Here is a 16369-nt window from a genome sequence, read left to right as displayed (position 1 = left end):
GATTCGGCTAGTTGTGGTTCAACGCGGTAATATGCTTCGGCTGCAAGTCGGTTTCCTTCGCAAGAGCGCTGCGCGAGGAGACAAAGGACCTTCCGTCGCATCAAAAAGTCCAGAAAATTGGACGGCGGGGTGTTCGAGCGTTCTAAACTTCAGATGTCCTTATACATTGATTCTATAGGGCTCGTGGCGGTGCTGTGAAGTGTCCGAAATATCAGGCATGTCCAAAAATTTGGGCGTCCGAAAATTCAGTCGTTGACTGTAGTTCTATCTTCTAGTGGGATAATGTTCATAACGAAGTTCTCACATGTTCGGTGCTTTTCTATTTTCTTTCTGTTCAGCATTGTAGGCAACCATCACACAGTCATAACATGTTGTTTCATGTTGTTTGCTCACGTGGTTGCAGTGTGTAGTCTCACTGCTACGACAGCTGTACGCTCGGGACTCAAGGCGCCCCTTCTGCCCCGATGGCCACTGGGTTTCACCTCGGACAGCCATCTGCCCCGATCGGGTGAGCAGCTCTCTCTCTCTCTCTCCCTCCCTACCCTATTATAGCAGTTGTATAACAAATAATGCCGCATGGTTTGTTGCAAATTTGTGAGGCCTTATCTGTTTTGCCAATGTTGCAAGCAAGACAGCAGTCAAAAAAGTTGCTGCCATTTGGGCTGTTGTCCATAATCTAATTGGCAATGTCATTTGTTGACTTTCTGAGTGCCATATGGCCACTGTGAAGAGATCACCACCAATTTGGAATCAAGCTGTAATTTTGGGTGTTAGTGCTCATATCACGTGGCCTCCCTTTTGTCCATGTGTAATTTTTTCGCTGTAACTTCAGCATAAATATTTCGGTGAACAACAACAGAGAAATATCCTGATGCACACTTTTTGTACTGTTAGTGCTATAAAAAAATTAAATTCATTTTGCTGTCTAAATACAATTTTTCAGACTGCCTGATTATTCAGGTTTGCCATCTTCTTCCTGCCAGAAAAAAAATTTGTTGGAAACTGTATATAGGAGCCATGTTCCTGTAATTATTTCGTCCAGATGGCTTTATCCTGTGCTCCCAAAACGCTAAGTTATAAACCCCCATTGTTGTAGACCCCAAAGGCAGCCATTGTGGCATCCACCAGTTCTTTGTTAAGCAGGGTTTGGGTACAGGCTAGTTGGTATTCCATTACAAGCTTGACTTACAGTGCATACAGAGACAAAGGGACTGATAGAATGACGAAGACAAGCATTGCAAGCAACAAGATAAGGTTTCTTTACACTGCTGCTAGAAACAAAGCTACATAGATGTCCTCAACCAATTTAGTCATGATTCATGGTGATAAAGGTTAGGCATAAAAAACTCGGATGCAAGATTAACAAGACGATCGACACAGATGCTGAGTAGCATTGTTGCTGAGTAGCTCACATGCGTGCTCAGAATTTCACACGCATACAACAACGATTATGTGCATCGCCATACACGTGAGGGACTTGAGCGCTGCTCATTAGTGGGGACTTTATATACTGAAGCTGGTAGCCTCCAGGTGGTCAGGATTTTTTGCAGTGTTCTCAAGAAAAAAAAAAAAGCTTTCAGCGATTGAAGTCAAAAGTGCATACATTGTTTGGTATCGCACATACAGCATACAGCACAACATTCATTTCAATAAAGAACAAGCACAAAACAAGCATCCACACAACATAGCTGATGATAAGGCACTTCTGCTAACAATGGAAAGCATGTAGCACTCCCCACACTCGTTTCCTGGTAAAGATTGCTGCTGTGCAAGCTGCCATGGCGACGGCAGCTTTGCATTGGGGTGTGATGTTGCTAGCCTTTCATATATAAAAGAACCAGCCTACCACTGTGTGTAGGCAACACATAGTCCCATATGAAGAGTAGCAAAGGGGAAAGAAATATAAATACAACCAGCTGCGGCGTGCTGCCACTGGTTGTGTTGCCGTGGAATTCCAGCACAGGGGAAGTCTGCACGTCCACATTCTCCTGTAGTTGAATAATGCGCCACAGGAGGAATTGAGCAATGAAGCATTGCGCAACCCTCTCAGCGGTTGTAGTGGTGGTCTTCAACAACTTTGCTGGGCATCCACTTTCCAAGGGCTGGGATGGCGAGTCAGTTTTTTTTTACTTCGCAATATGAATAGAATAAAAAAAGCATAATAATATATGAACTGAAATTTTAAGCAATAAGCATGTGGTACCTAACTCTTTGTTGACGAGGCATATAAATACCCAGAAAAAATTTTCATTTTCTATCTAAATATGCAAAACACATCAAGAATAAACATAATCAAGAAAAATAAACAATATTTTACGAAAATAGGGGGAAATTTTTCAGCGATACGGGGTAAACCCCAGGCAAGAAAGTGGTATTCGGCTTCACCCCAAGCCACCTAAGGCTTCGTTTTCAATTTGTATAGACAGCTCTTGTCATGTGTCAACCATAGGTGTACATTTCATTTGCTTTTCATCACATGAGCGACACCACTGCAGCTGGATATGTTCGATACGCCTGTATCCCCTGACCCTGTTTTAACAAGACAGTGAGTCACATGCCCAAACTTCTTCCTCGTCTAGTGTTCTTGCTCTAAATCAACAAATGACGCTTGCTGCCGGTCATTCAGTGTTGGCCAAAGACATTAAGCCAGCAACTTCGTACTCAATGCTGAAATTCGGCACGAAAAACAAATTGTTTTTGGCATGTTGCAACATTAATCAATAAGGGGTCAGTAACAGTCGACTTACGCACAGTAATCTTGTACACAACATCTCAAGTAGTACCAATTGTTCACTGCCAGTTCGTGCCACTTACTGGGTTTTGAGACTTTCTTTGCCTCTTTAAAATTATAATTGCTACTTAAATTGCGAACAACGTGCTGGGTTCTATCATGGTCATTTCATTTCTATCAGTGTCTCTCAGCAGATTCTGGCCAGTTGTCAGTTCCTTTAAGGGATTGCCGTGCTGTTTCTTCATTACACTTCACAATTTTTATATGAATTTTGCATTCTTGTCTCACTAAAGCTCAGCTTTCCTCTTACAGGTGCCAGGCTGGAACCTGGAAATTCAACGGCTACCAACATGTGGTGCCGCAGCATTGACTCGAAAACAGCTTGGTATGTTACTCTAGCACCCGCTTACACTCTAATTACAGCCTAATGTATTTAGGCAGGAGCCCATTTCTTTCATAAGCATTGTAGACTGACTAATACCATCTAGACACTTACTTACTACAGTAACTTAGTCACTATGGTGTTACTCTGCTGTACTCAAAGTCTCGGGTTCAATGTGGAGGTGAAATGCAAAAATGCCCATGTAAATAAATTAGGTGCACATTAAAGAATCACAAGTGGTCAAAATTGATTCTGACCTCCCGCTATAATGTGCCTCATAATTGGATTGTGATTTTGGTTTGTACAACCCTAGAATTTAATTTTTAAGGCTCTCTTTCAATATATTTGTTATCTTATTCTGAGTGGATTGTTATTCTGTAATTCTTAAAGCAAGCAGAACTCCTGGAACGCCACCCTCTATATTATAATCTTATCTTATTGCCTCGCCATTTTCGTTATTATCTAGCACACAATAAATGCATGCCATGCGTTGGGAAAGGCTGTTGTATGAATTTATGTACTGTGCTTATTGTTTTCATTATTATCACCTGCCCGCCGTGGTAACTTAGCGGCTATGTTGTTGCGCTGCTAAGCTGAGGTCATGGGATCAAATCCTGGCTGCGGTGGCCAAATGCAAAAACGCCCATGTCCCGTGCATTGGAGGAACGTTCAAGATCCCCAGGTAGTCAAAATTAATCCGGAGTCCCCCACTGTGGCCCGCCTCATAATCAAGTCGTGGATTTGGCACGTAAAACCCCAAAATTCAATTATTATCACCTACGTTGCATTTATTCTACAAGGCAACCAGCCAATTTTGCAAATTCTAGCTTTTCTCTTTTTCTTCAACAAGGGCTTAGAGGTTTTGCTTGTAAAACCCTTCTTCATTTACAGTAAAACCTTGTTAATTCGACCCTCGGTAATTTGTAAAATCTGATAATTCGCACTTGTCCTACGGTCCCGGACGGCGAGCGTATGCATTATTAAAGTCACCAAGCTCTCATTAATTTGGCCACATTTGGCCGCATACTGGTTAACTTGAACAACTCTTGAAGTGCTACAAACCTACGACGCAAGAACGGCGCTAGCGTCCGACCGAAACAAAGCATCGGCAATGACATTGTGTTCGCCGTGCGCTTTAAGAATAGCGTGATCGCCATTCATGATCAAAACCTACATCCTTATGGAGGGATGATCTATTGGTGACCAATTCACTGGTGAAAGAATAATTTGGATGTGCATGTAGTAGTGAACGGCATATCTCGGAGGAAAACGTGGGTCTTGCACCGCGCCCGCACTGTAAAGGAAGTTGCGAGCCCTTCGTCGCTGCGAGCGCTAATGAGTGGAGAGACAACAAAAATTGCAGTTTCTGCACTGATTTTATGTAAAATAGAAACAGGATTTCCTGATTAATTCAGTAAATAAATGTGGTGTGTCCGGTGCCGAGTGCGAAAGTGGTCGTATCTCATATCACTGAAAGTTATCGACTGAGAAAATGTCCAGCGAAGCTGAACCCACACGACGCCGGTTGGGTGTGGTGCCAAAATCGGCCTTCTCGAAGCCGGGGACACGTATTGTCAGACTATAGCTCAATCACAGCTGCAGGCAGTGACAGCCCACATTGCGGACATGATCTCAAGTGCCATGAACAAGCCCATGTCGACTGGATGTGGATTTCTTTGTTTCTTCTGCATTTGACTTACCAAGCCGCAAATTATATACTGTGCTAGGTACATGGAAATCGTCTCACCTATTGGTAGAGATACGCGGCAAGTGCACTGTAATGGCATTTTACACAATTTAAGTAGGGACAAAGTGCATTTTAGAACTCTTTGTACCCTGTTGGTGTTACGCAGGTACAATTTTCTGGCATACTTTGTTAAAGGGGCCCTGAACCACCTCTCGGGCTTGGTGAAATAACGTGATCCGCAGGTAGCATACGTTGCTGTGAACATCTCAGCCAAGTTTTGGCGTCGTACGCGGTGCTCAAAAGCGGATCGCGAAGTCGCCTTTCTCTCAAACGCTCTCTTTCAACAGAAGACCCTGTCCTCACTCTCTTCTGGACACTTTATTTTATCATTGGACGCTTTATTTTTGTGTCATTCCCTTAGATGGCTGCTATGGGCCGATAGCTGACATCGAGCTGCGCTCGTCTACATGGCGTAGATACTGCGGCCGCCGCAGAGCGCCGCCACAAGTCTACTGGCTAAGTGCACTGCGACTCGCGGGAGACAACTGCGTTTGGCTTATGTTTAGCACGTCATAGGCATCAAAGGCGAAGTCGTGGCATCTATGTTAACATCCAAAATTAAATTTGAACTGTCTGCCACAGTGACATTGAGAAGGCAGGACGTTGTGGGCACGCCCCACTGCCCCATAGCTTTCTCAGTGCAAGGCATTGAACAAGGAATGGGAGCACAGCAAATGCCTTTCTCCACTTCGATAATGCAGGATTGAAGTTTAGTGAGGTTTCATTTTCAAGAGATAAGAAATTCATGAAATCCTTCGGACATTCGCCAGGGAGGGGAGAATATTTTGTTGTGGCGAGAATTTAATTGTCTCAGGCTTCAGTTATCAGGGGGTTGTTATTTATCTTAATTTGTATGTTTTTATCTGTTTTGCTATCGCCTACAGGTTAGACAGTGGTATGTGCAATGTTCCACCATATAACAGCATATTGTTACCCTGATTTTGTATAGAACAAACTTTGAATATAACGGACCTTTTTGCTTGGTTACCATGGTCCATTGTAATGAGCATCGGCTGTAGTTTGCATAATGCATAACATATGGCAGTCGGCTACCATGTGCTATCAATGGCTAGAACAAGCAGTTGACAGTCGCTACAAAACTTTTCGAGGTTGCTATGATTACTTGAGGTGTAAAAGCCTAAATTCTTGAAAGCCGATGTGAGAAGTGGAAACATTATGTGATTAAATATGGTATATGCTGTATGTGCACGAAGTTAATGTGCCCCGAATGCACCCAATTTCTGCGGGTTCAAAGTAAGAAAGTAAAAGTGCACCTGAATGTAACATGCACCCGATATATGAAGAAAATTACAGCATGTCCATACGTTAGTGGTCAGCAAAAAATAAGAAGTGCAGATTTTACCTTTACAGAAAGAAAGCCTTTTTTTTTTAATGAGTTTTCATAATGAAAGTATCATGTCACCATCTGCACTTCATTGGCCATGATAGCAAGCACACAGGGTGATATTCTTGAGCGGTTACTTTTGGAGATATGTACTGCTATCACTTACATGAGATTTTACGCGACTCTACATTGAAATTATCGAAATATGCAGCCGAGAGCGTTTCTGGGACTCTGTGCAGATAGCGAGCTTCGTACAACTGCCAGAAACACTGGTGGCCGTATACGTCAATGCATCTGGTGCCGAGTTGCGAGAAATTTCACGCAAGTGATATGAACTACAAAAGTGATCGTGGTCAAGCACAAAATGAACACGCAGCAACCTTTAAAAAAATTTGCCTTGCTGCCATTTCATGATGGTGACGACGCAGCGTCTGATGGCTCTTACTGTAGGCTTTTGCTAGTGCTGCAAATGCAGGTTTTGGTTTTGTATCTGATTGTCACGCACAGGCAATTTTTCGACATATTTTTTTTTCTGAAGAAAGTTGCATGTTGGGTTTGTTTAAACATGGTTAAATATGGTTAAACTTATAAATAAGTTTAACTATTTTAGCCGAAGTGAAATTTTGTTGCATTTGGCCTTTGGGCACTCTTTCACAGAGACGGCTTCTGTGTTGCAACTTCATGTAATGAATGTAAGACACTTGTCATGTCCCTTATGGCTTTTCAGAGGAAGGCGGGCCACCACTCACAACCACCGAGCTTCGCAGTGCGGCGATCCTCCAGGAGATGCCCTTTGCTGTGCCGTTTCCTATTCGTGTTAGGGTGAGTGTAGTTACACTACAGCAGTAGCCATTGCACACATCCGAGCGACTCAGATGAGATACCTAAGTAATCAGTATACATGTGTGAATATTAGAAATTTCAAATACACATCGAATTCCGATTCAGATTCGACTTGGAATTCACATTTGAGATTTTTGAACATTCATTTATGTTCAAATAAAATTGAATCCCGTTAATTCAATTTTGTTTGATACGACTTTTTTGCTTAACCCGAATACAGTCAATGTCCTATTTTTCGGACTGCCTGGGGTCTGCTAAAACGTAAATTAAGCAGTCCGAAAAAATGAGCACACGCCTATAACTGTCCTCATGGGCTCAAATCGCCACAGCCACATCTCAAATAGTTTTAAAGGCCTGCCAGTACAATTATTAGGTGCCTCGGTGCTTCTACTGTGACAGGAGACAGCGACTGTGCAAGTGTGTGATTAAGAAATACATTTTATGTCCCATGACAGTGGCCTCTTTGCCCTCTTAGTATGCTTCACTGCAATACATTGCATATGCCTGACTGCCTAACACAGCTATGTTGCTATGAAGCTGGCTTTTGAGAACTGGCATTATGCAATGCTTTAGGCATCTGGGGGTCTTACTGTGACAGGAGACAGCGGGTGCGCGCATGTATATTTAAGGAATACATTTTTTGTCCTGCAACAGTGGTTAGTATGCTTGCCCGTACAACACCACTGTAATACGGCAAAGCTGACTTTCGGGAACCGGCATTGTGCAACACTTTAGATTAGGGGCGTTTACAGCCATGTTACATCTCCCTTTAACAACTCGCTTCTTTTCTTAAACCGTTGACAATCCATTCATTATGTTTTGCTTGGCACTCTTTGGCCGGCCCTCGTGCCAATAAAATCCATAAATTATCATCATATCATATCAGAAAGTATGTTGTATGCAGGTCCATTGTAACGAGTGTGCACTGGTATTTAGCATGTGCTGTAGGTCTCAAGAGGCTATTTGCAAGAGCAGATTATACAGTAAAAAATCAAGTACGCCCAATATTGTCAATAGTGTTATTTTGGTAAAAGCTACATGCTATTCAAAGATAATGATGTGGACGCTTGGATTTAGTGGGACGTACCCATAGCGGCTTCTGACTGATCTGAGGATGACGATGTGCCTTGCTTGATGTTGTCTGGCTTCCGGGTTGGCCAGTGCTTGCTACCTTTTGTAAATACACCTTGTAAATAATTTACATACTGTGCTTCCACGTAACAATATTCCAAAAAGCACACTCACAGGCACAAACACCCAGAACTGACCCTCCCCCATCTGGGCATTTATGTGCAGGTATTTGTGAGTTTCTTTGTGTGTGTGTGTGTGTGTGTGTGTGTGTGTGTGTGTGTGTACTTGAGCTTTTGCCGCACCCGCCATGGTTGCTCAGTGGCTATGGTGTTGGGCTGCTGAGCACGAGGTCGCGGGATCGAATCCCGGCCACGGCGGCCGCATTTCGATGGGGGCGAAATGCGAAAACACCCGTGTGCTTAGATTTAGGTGCACGTTAAAGAACCCCAGGTGGTCAAAATTTCCGGAGTCCTCCACTACGGCGTGCCTCATAATCAGAAAGTGGTTTTGGCACGTAAAACCCCAAATATTATTATTATTATTGAGCTTTTGCCAAGATTAACTGCCAGCTAGCCCAGCTACAAGTTCTAATAATGTTGTTGTACTTACTGTAGTTGTCATTCCAACTTTTATGACGCTTATCTCGCAGGTGCTGCAGAGCCTCATAGCACGCGACAAGTCAGAGAACAATCGTGAGCAGTCCCACTTTCTCCTGGGCCCCCAGATAGAGGTCATGGTGCGGCGGGACTACATCTACGAGGACGCCTTCGAGAAACTCTCGGGCGAACCCAACCTCAGGTTGCGACTGCGTGTTCAGCTTGTCAATGTGGCGGGTCTCGAGGAAGCAGGCATTGACGGTGAGGAGGAGGCAGTGGCTTCCCATAACAGTTAAATAGTGACGTGACAAAGTGCCAGATTTACTCGTTTAAGGCCTCCACTTCTTCATACCTGTTTTTTTACAGTGTGCGAGCCTTACACTAGGCATTCTTGTAGCTGCTCACTGAGGCCTCAAACTATGCTCAAATTCACATCACATTTATGCACTTAATCACATTTATGCAGTCAACCTCGTCGTTTTTCTCTTCTCTCACCATTCGGCTAGCTCGCTTCATCAGTGCTCTCCTAAATTCATAGAAACACATCAAGGTGTTCTCAAAGGGGATATACTTTTCAGTTTCCACACGAAAGCCTACATCATTTTGATTGACACTTGTTTAATGTGTTTCTAACATGAATTTACCATATTTATTCAATTCTAATGTGGCCTAAATGTAATGTGCACCCAATTTTTGCAGGCTTAAAAATGGAAGTGCTGCTGAACTTGCACTTGAATGTAACACTTGCCTGATTTATAAAATAAAAATATAGCATGTCCCCACGTTGGCGATCAGTAAAAAAGCAAGACGTGTAAAATTTACCTTCACTGAAGGGAAACTTTCTTTAAATGAGCATTCGTTATGAAAGCGGTGCTTCGTCCTCGCCATTTGTACTTTGTTGGCCACAGATACGAAGCATACAGAGGCGATATTCTCGAGCGATCACTTTTAGAGATCCTGCTATCTTTTTCGCGAGACACTGCATGGGACTTGTCAAGGTATGTGTCCGACAGTGTTTCTGACACTGTGTGCAGATAGTGAGCTTGGCACAGTACAAGAAAAGCTGGTGGCCAGTTAAGCCGGTGCATCCAGGGCTGGGTCATGTGAAATCGTGCGAGAATGTTGGCACCTCCTAAAGTTATTGGCCGATAATTCCACTCAAGATCGTAGTTCAGCGCAAAATGAACCGATGGCAACCTTCACAAAATGTGCTCTGTTGCTATCTTGTGATGGCGACGACACTGCATCTGACATCTCTGATGGCAGGCTGTTACCAACTCCTCAAATGCAGTTTTTAGGCTCATTTTCTCAGAAAAAAGGTACGCATTATATTAGGGTAAATACGGTGGTTCTTGACCAGACCCTGTGTTCATTCATTGCCCGTGCAAATGGTCAGCATGTCATAGTCAAACCCGACTATATTGAACTCGTTTACATTAAATTTCCCCGTATATTGAACCATTTCTAACACCGTAATGTTACAGTGAGAATATATAGCAAAAAGTATGGTTAAATCGAACAAAAATAGCAGCCGCTCTTGATATATAGGATTTCAAGCAGTACAAAACTGCTCCAGAAGTTGGCTTTCCCGCATAGCGGCTGGGCCTGCTGCCGACACCCCCCCCTCAGACAAAGTGGTTTAGCCCAACTGGGCGCGTGCGGCACTACTCTCGCGCCCTCCGACAGCCAACCCCTATAAAAAGTGATTCTACCCACTTCTCTCTCTCTCTCTCACACAGCCACATATGTGTGCTTGTGATCACCTCGACTGCTTCAGTGTTCAGCATTCAGCTTAGTGGCCATGGTGTTGGGCTGCTAAGCACGAGGTTGCGGAGTAAAATCCCGGCCATGGCGACCGCATTTCGATGGGGGTGAAATGCGAAAACACCCGTGTGCTTAAGATTTAGGTGCACGTTAAAGAACCCCAGACGGTCTAAATTTCTGGAGTCTCCTATTATGGCGAGCCTCATACAGTAGAACCTTGTTACAACGAACTTCGTGGGACTGCTGAATTTAATTTGTTAATTTGAATTATCGTAGTACTGAAAAACCAATATTTTCACATCAGTAATGTAACACAACAACGAAAATTAGCGTATTCGTACGTAAATAATAAACAAGAACGCTGGGCACAGTTTAACGACAAGTTATTGCTTGAAGAAGTCTGTAATCTTCTTCTGGCCAGTAGACAGCAAGCGTTGCAGGACGAACGCCTCCACATCCTCGACCTTCCTCTGAATGTCATCGGAGACATCTTTGCAGCGCCCGTGGAATGATAGCGTCTTTTCTAGAAAAACCAAAACATCTGAAACATCTGAGCTGGAAAGTCTCTTCCTCTTCGTGTGTCGATCCAGTGTCGGCATCGTCTTCGTCACTACTGCAATCTTCTTACTCATGCACTTTATTCACGATGTCGTCGTTGGTGAGCTCCGCGGATGTAGCCGCCACGCTGTCGCTGTCAATGTAATCATCAAAGGTCACCATGATGTCGACGGGGAGCTTCTCGGTAAGCTCATTCCACAGTTCCGGGTTGAGCTCCTCTGTGTCCGCGCATTCTTTTGGCATAGCTGAAGCCTTCAAAAGGCCTGCCTTTCGCCAGCAGTTGCTGATCGTGCTTGCCTTCATGTTCCACCACGACCCTGTAAGCATTTCTGCAGCTTGACGGATGTTTACCTGTGTGGGCAGCTTCAGTCGAATATTGATCAGGAGGCGCTACACAAGACGCTTCCGAAATTCGGCCTTCACACATATGATCATGCCCTGGTCCAGAGGTCCGAGCAATAAAGTATGATTCAGGGGCATAAATTCAAGTTGCACATTGCTGAATCGCACGTTCACGATATGCGCCGAGCAATTGTCAACGATGAGAATTTTTCTGTCTTTCTTCTTCATTGTTTCGTCGAGCTGCAGCAGCCACTGAGTGAACAATTCTCGCATCAGCCATGCTCTTTTGTTGGCTTGTTAGTCGCAAGGCAATGAGACAACGTTTTTCAAGCAGTATGGCTTAGCAGACTTGCCAACAACTGGCGGCTTGAGTTTTTCCGTGCCCGTGGAGTTGCAGCAGAACAGAACCGATATGCGGAGACGTGATTTCTTTCTGCCCTTGCACCTGTCACCTTTGAAGTTCATTGTTTTATCAAGCAACAACTGATAAAAGAATGCCATTTCATCGCTGTTGAAAACGTCATCTGGAGAGAAAGAGTCGATGATGTCTTGAAAGCGCTCGTTCCGCCAGGCAACTGCACTCTCGGCATCTGCTGCCTTTTCTATGCCACAAGCAACCTGCCACGCAATGCCATTCCTTTGCCGGAAGCGGTAATGCCATCCGGCACATGCAACAAAACTGGAGATGTCCGACGTGGCCGCGTACCGTAGTGCCTTCTCTTAAATAATCAGGCCTGACAAGGGCACATCGTTTTGTCTGCTGAAATTGGTATGAAAATTGGTATGATCATGAAATTGCCGATGCAATTTCATGATCATCGTGAATAAAGTGCATGAGTAAGAAGATTGCAGTAGTGACGAAGACGATGCCGACACTGGATCGACACATGAAGGAGAAGAGACTTTCCAGCTCAGATGAAATTGCCGATGCAATTTCATGATCTTTTCCCTATCCTTGAGCATCGTTGCCATTGTTGACAGGGAGATATCACGCTCCCTGCACAGGTCCACTTGCTTTCTTCCAGCATTCAGCTGCGTCAAAATGTTCACTTTTTCTTGAGCGAAAACTGGCGTCACTTCTCTTTAACGCGGGGGCCAGGAGAACTCATTGTCAGTAAAGCGAACGCACAACACAATCACAGCACTGATAACTTCGCAGCTCCTGCCAATCACTATCAACGTGGTGATGCTAGGCCTACGACGTAGTTGGAGGGTTCGAACATGACCATACACGACGCTCACGCTGATGCCGATGCCGCTGGGGCTGTACCCGTTGAAACGGGTTCCCCGGCGCATGGCTGCTGCTGCTGTGGATGATGATGATAGGTGTAAGCCTCAGGGATTCGATACCGAAACTTCAACAGAACTTCGTAATAACGAAGCATCTTGGTGATTACAGGATTAAATTACGCACATTATTCTGAAATATTCGGTAATCTTAAATTCGTAGTAGTGAAAGTTTTTTTACATTGAAAATATAGGCATTTTGGCAGGGATTTTTTTAAAAATCAGTAAATCTGAAAAGTTTGTTAATGTGGTGTTCGTAGTAACGAGATTTTATTGTATTTAGATCGTGGTTTCGGGAGGTAAAACTCCAGAATTTAATCTGATTTTTTTTTTTTTTTCAGTTGCAAGATTTTGTGCGATGTCGCGTCCTCGGAACGCAGTGCTCGTCCGCTCCGTTAAGACATGGCTGCCATGAAATGGCAGAACTTGACAATATCAGCAAAGATAGAGATTATCAGAAGAGTTCAACAGGAAGAAAAAAAGCCAAATGTCACCACAGCATACAACATCCCAAGAAGCACGCAGAGTGCGATGTTAAAAAAAAATAAGGCCAACATTAGGGCTAAGGCGGACAAGAGGCCAGGTGCTACCGGTGCTCGACGAGTATGCACGGCTGCATCTGGAAACATGGAAACAGCAGTGTATAAGCACTTCCTTGATGTTAGGTCGTGAAACATCCCTGTTCCTGGCCCCATAATTGAACAGAAAGCAAAGGATCTCGCTTTCCTTCTCAACAGACTTGACTTCAAAGGTGGTTCAGGTTGGCTGCAGCATTTCAAAGAGCGCCAGAGCATTGTCAGCTGGGCTGTGTGGTGGATGTCAGCAGCATGCACAAGTGGATTGAAGAAAACTGGAACAACATCACGACATCATACCATCCCCGTGATATATTTAATGCTGATGAGATCGCTTTGTTCTGGCAAATGCTCCCTAACAAAACGCTGGCATGTCGTGATGACAATAACAAAGCCCGAATATTGGTATTGCTCGCCACCAGTGTCGATGGATTGACCAAGCTTCGACCAGTCGTGATTGGAAAGATCAAATCGCCATGGTGCCTAAAGAATGTACTCTGTGTTCCGGTGACCTACAGGTCCAACAGGAAAGTTTGGATGGCAAGCAAACTTTTTGGCAAGTGGCTGAAGTCCGGGGATGACAACCTGGTAAGCAAGGGCAGAAAAATCTGCTTACTCATTGATAATTGTTCTGCTCACCATTGCAAGGTCAGCGTCGGCAATATCGAGCTTCGTCTGCTGCCGCCGAACACAACATCACTGCTGCAGCGTTTAGACCAAGGTGTAATTCATGCACTGAAGGCAGGCTACAGAAAGCGCCTTGTGCAGTGGCTATTGCTAAACCTTCACACTGGCCGGGAGTTGAAAAATTGACTTCCTGGGCACACTAACGATGTTGAATGCATTGCGGAATGACGTCAAAAAAGAAACGATTCAAAATTGTTTCCGTCATCGTGGACTCGGTGCTTCCGGCAAGGCTGGCGCAAGCTCATCTGAAAATTACGATGAAACCCTCGACAATGATGAAGCATTCGAGGAACTTGGCGATTTGTCCGAGTTCCCAGGTGCCGTTTGTGATGGGACTGCAGCTACAGACTTTGTCTCTGTTGGCCATGTTGCAACTACCGAAGAGCTCGATCACGAAGACATTGTTGCCGATCTGGCTAGGGATCTTGCCGGCGACAGTAACTGCGAGGATTCAACGAGTTCCGGCCCGCTCACATGTTCTGATGCACATGCACTGAGCATTGTTCGCCACCACTGTGCATCCAAGAAGGATGTTGGCTCAGCTAGTCATTCCCAGTCACTCGAGAACTTTGAAAAGTGTATGCTAAACAGTGCTTTCCAAATAATAAAACAGAAGAAGATCGGCAACTATTTCTCGTGCTAGTATGCCCACGGTACATGTGTTTAGAAAGTAAAGAACACTTTTTAATGAGGAGTACAGTCGCCGACCGTTTAGTCGGACCTCACGGGGACTACGAAAATGTCCGAATAAACAGGTGTCCGAAAAAGCAGATTAAAGGGGAAAAAATGAAATCCTTTATTTCCACTCGCTTATTCAGGCTCGGCAGTAGGCTTGTAGAAATCGTGAATGCGCCGCTGCATGCTGTTCCGTTTACACGCAATCAGATAAGCCTGAATCTCGGAGAGGGTCGTACGGTCACCACAGGCGGCTGAAAGCACAGTCACTGCTGGTACACGCTCCGCATGCGACGGCAGCGTAGCACACGGTGCATCATCTTCCGACTCGGTCATCATCCGGCGGTGCAGCAGAAACCTGATGAATGATCTCGCCGTCGTCGAGTTCTGCACATGTCAGTACAGCAGTGTCAACACCTGTGAAACTGTCAAATGAGACGGTGTCCGGAATCGCAATGCAACCACTGCGCAAGTCTCGGCAGAACATTTTCTGCGTCGGTAGGGAGCACATCGGAAGGCGACAAATCCTAGACCTCCCGGCACCCGCTTGCCAGCATTCCCCAGCGCAGTCTGCGTGGGCACTGTCGGCGCCATTAGACACTTGACGCGACGTTTCCGTATGGCGCGTTGGATCACCGGAACCTCCACACAGCACACAAAGCAAACACCACCATGCCGACACCAGTCGCACAAACGAAAAACGTGGCCTACTCACAGCATTGTGCGCGAAGAAACAAATAAGCTGCTGGATTGCCTTTACATGGCTTACTAAGCTGAAACCGGAACTGTTGTCGAACCACTCTATCGAACCAGGAAGAAACGATGATGATGAGGGGGGATTTGCAGTAGCTCCACTTCGCGAGGCAGCAAGGAGGCTCCGTTCAAAACAAAAATGGCGTTCAGCAAGTCGAACCATGCACCGGTCAGAGTCGGTGCATGGTGCTCTCGATCGAGTTGGCTCACGGAGTGTCCGAACTTTCGGCAGTTGTTATACATTATGGTTTATGGGGAGAATGGCAGTACCGCGAAGCAGACCGAATAATCGAGCATGTCCGAATTTTTGGAGTCCGGAAAATCGGTCGGTGACTGTATTTTGTACATTGTCAATTTCTTTAAATGTTCTCTGTCGAATTACAATATATATCAAACTGATTTCAGTTTTTTTGCGAGTTCGATATATGCGGGTTTGACTGTAGTCACATGACACTTCCATGCCCACCATGTAAATCTAAAGCTAGTCTTGTAAGGGCTTGCTCGAAGCTACAAAAAAAAAAAAAAAAGACTGATGTGAGGGTATGCATGGCATCGGGAACGAGAGGCAGCTGTATAGGGTGTGTTGTAAAGATGGCAGCCATGAACAATGTTGGTGCCATCTTGTACACTCGCTTTCATTGGCGAGGCAGTTTGTTGGCTTTCTGAGTATCATGCAGCTGCTGCAAATAGATATACATAAATTTAGTCATTGATGCCAGAGGAAGCAGTGCAGGTTATTCCTAATAGCCTTACTAACTGCTGCTGAAGCAGTGTTCAGGTACACTGGCATGTGTATACCATGTTCGTCTGTGTGCTTGAGCTCGCATGTGGAGAGAAAACTCCAAACTGCGTAAACGTGTGTGCGTCAACACACATATCCGATATGATCTGTGTGCCTTCTGGTGGCAAATGGGCCCGTTCTTTGCACATGCATTCATGCTTTCCAAAGTTTATGCTGTGTTACCTCTGTCACCGTTGCATTGCTTTCTTTTCTATTGGTTTTCCAGACTGAT

General features: G+C 44.8%; 1 protein-coding gene across 2 annotated transcripts in view; it reads left to right on the top strand.

Annotated features, from left to right (window-relative positions):
• LOC142560673 (ubiquitin-protein ligase E3C) overlaps window positions 1–16369 on the top strand; it is a 69215-nt gene that overhangs the window by 40041 nt on the left and 12805 nt on the right. For both annotated transcript variants that reach the window (XM_075672924.1, XM_075672922.1), the window contains exons 13-16: window positions 404–508; window positions 3044–3116; window positions 6933–7027; window positions 8769–8976. In XM_075672924.1, coding sequence (XP_075529039.1) covers window positions 404–508; window positions 3044–3116; window positions 6933–7027; window positions 8769–8976 — 481 coding nt within the window. The remainder of the gene's footprint in view (window positions 1–403; window positions 509–3043; window positions 3117–6932; window positions 7028–8768; window positions 8977–16369) is intronic.

Source organism: Dermacentor variabilis, chromosome 10 (genome assembly GCF_050947875.1).
Source record: "Dermacentor variabilis isolate Ectoservices chromosome 10, ASM5094787v1, whole genome shotgun sequence".
NCBI classification, from domain to species: Eukaryota; Metazoa; Arthropoda; class Arachnida; order Ixodida; family Ixodidae; genus Dermacentor; species Dermacentor variabilis.
Note: the sequence above shows the minus strand (reverse complement) of the source record. Positions and strands in the feature narration are given on the sequence as shown.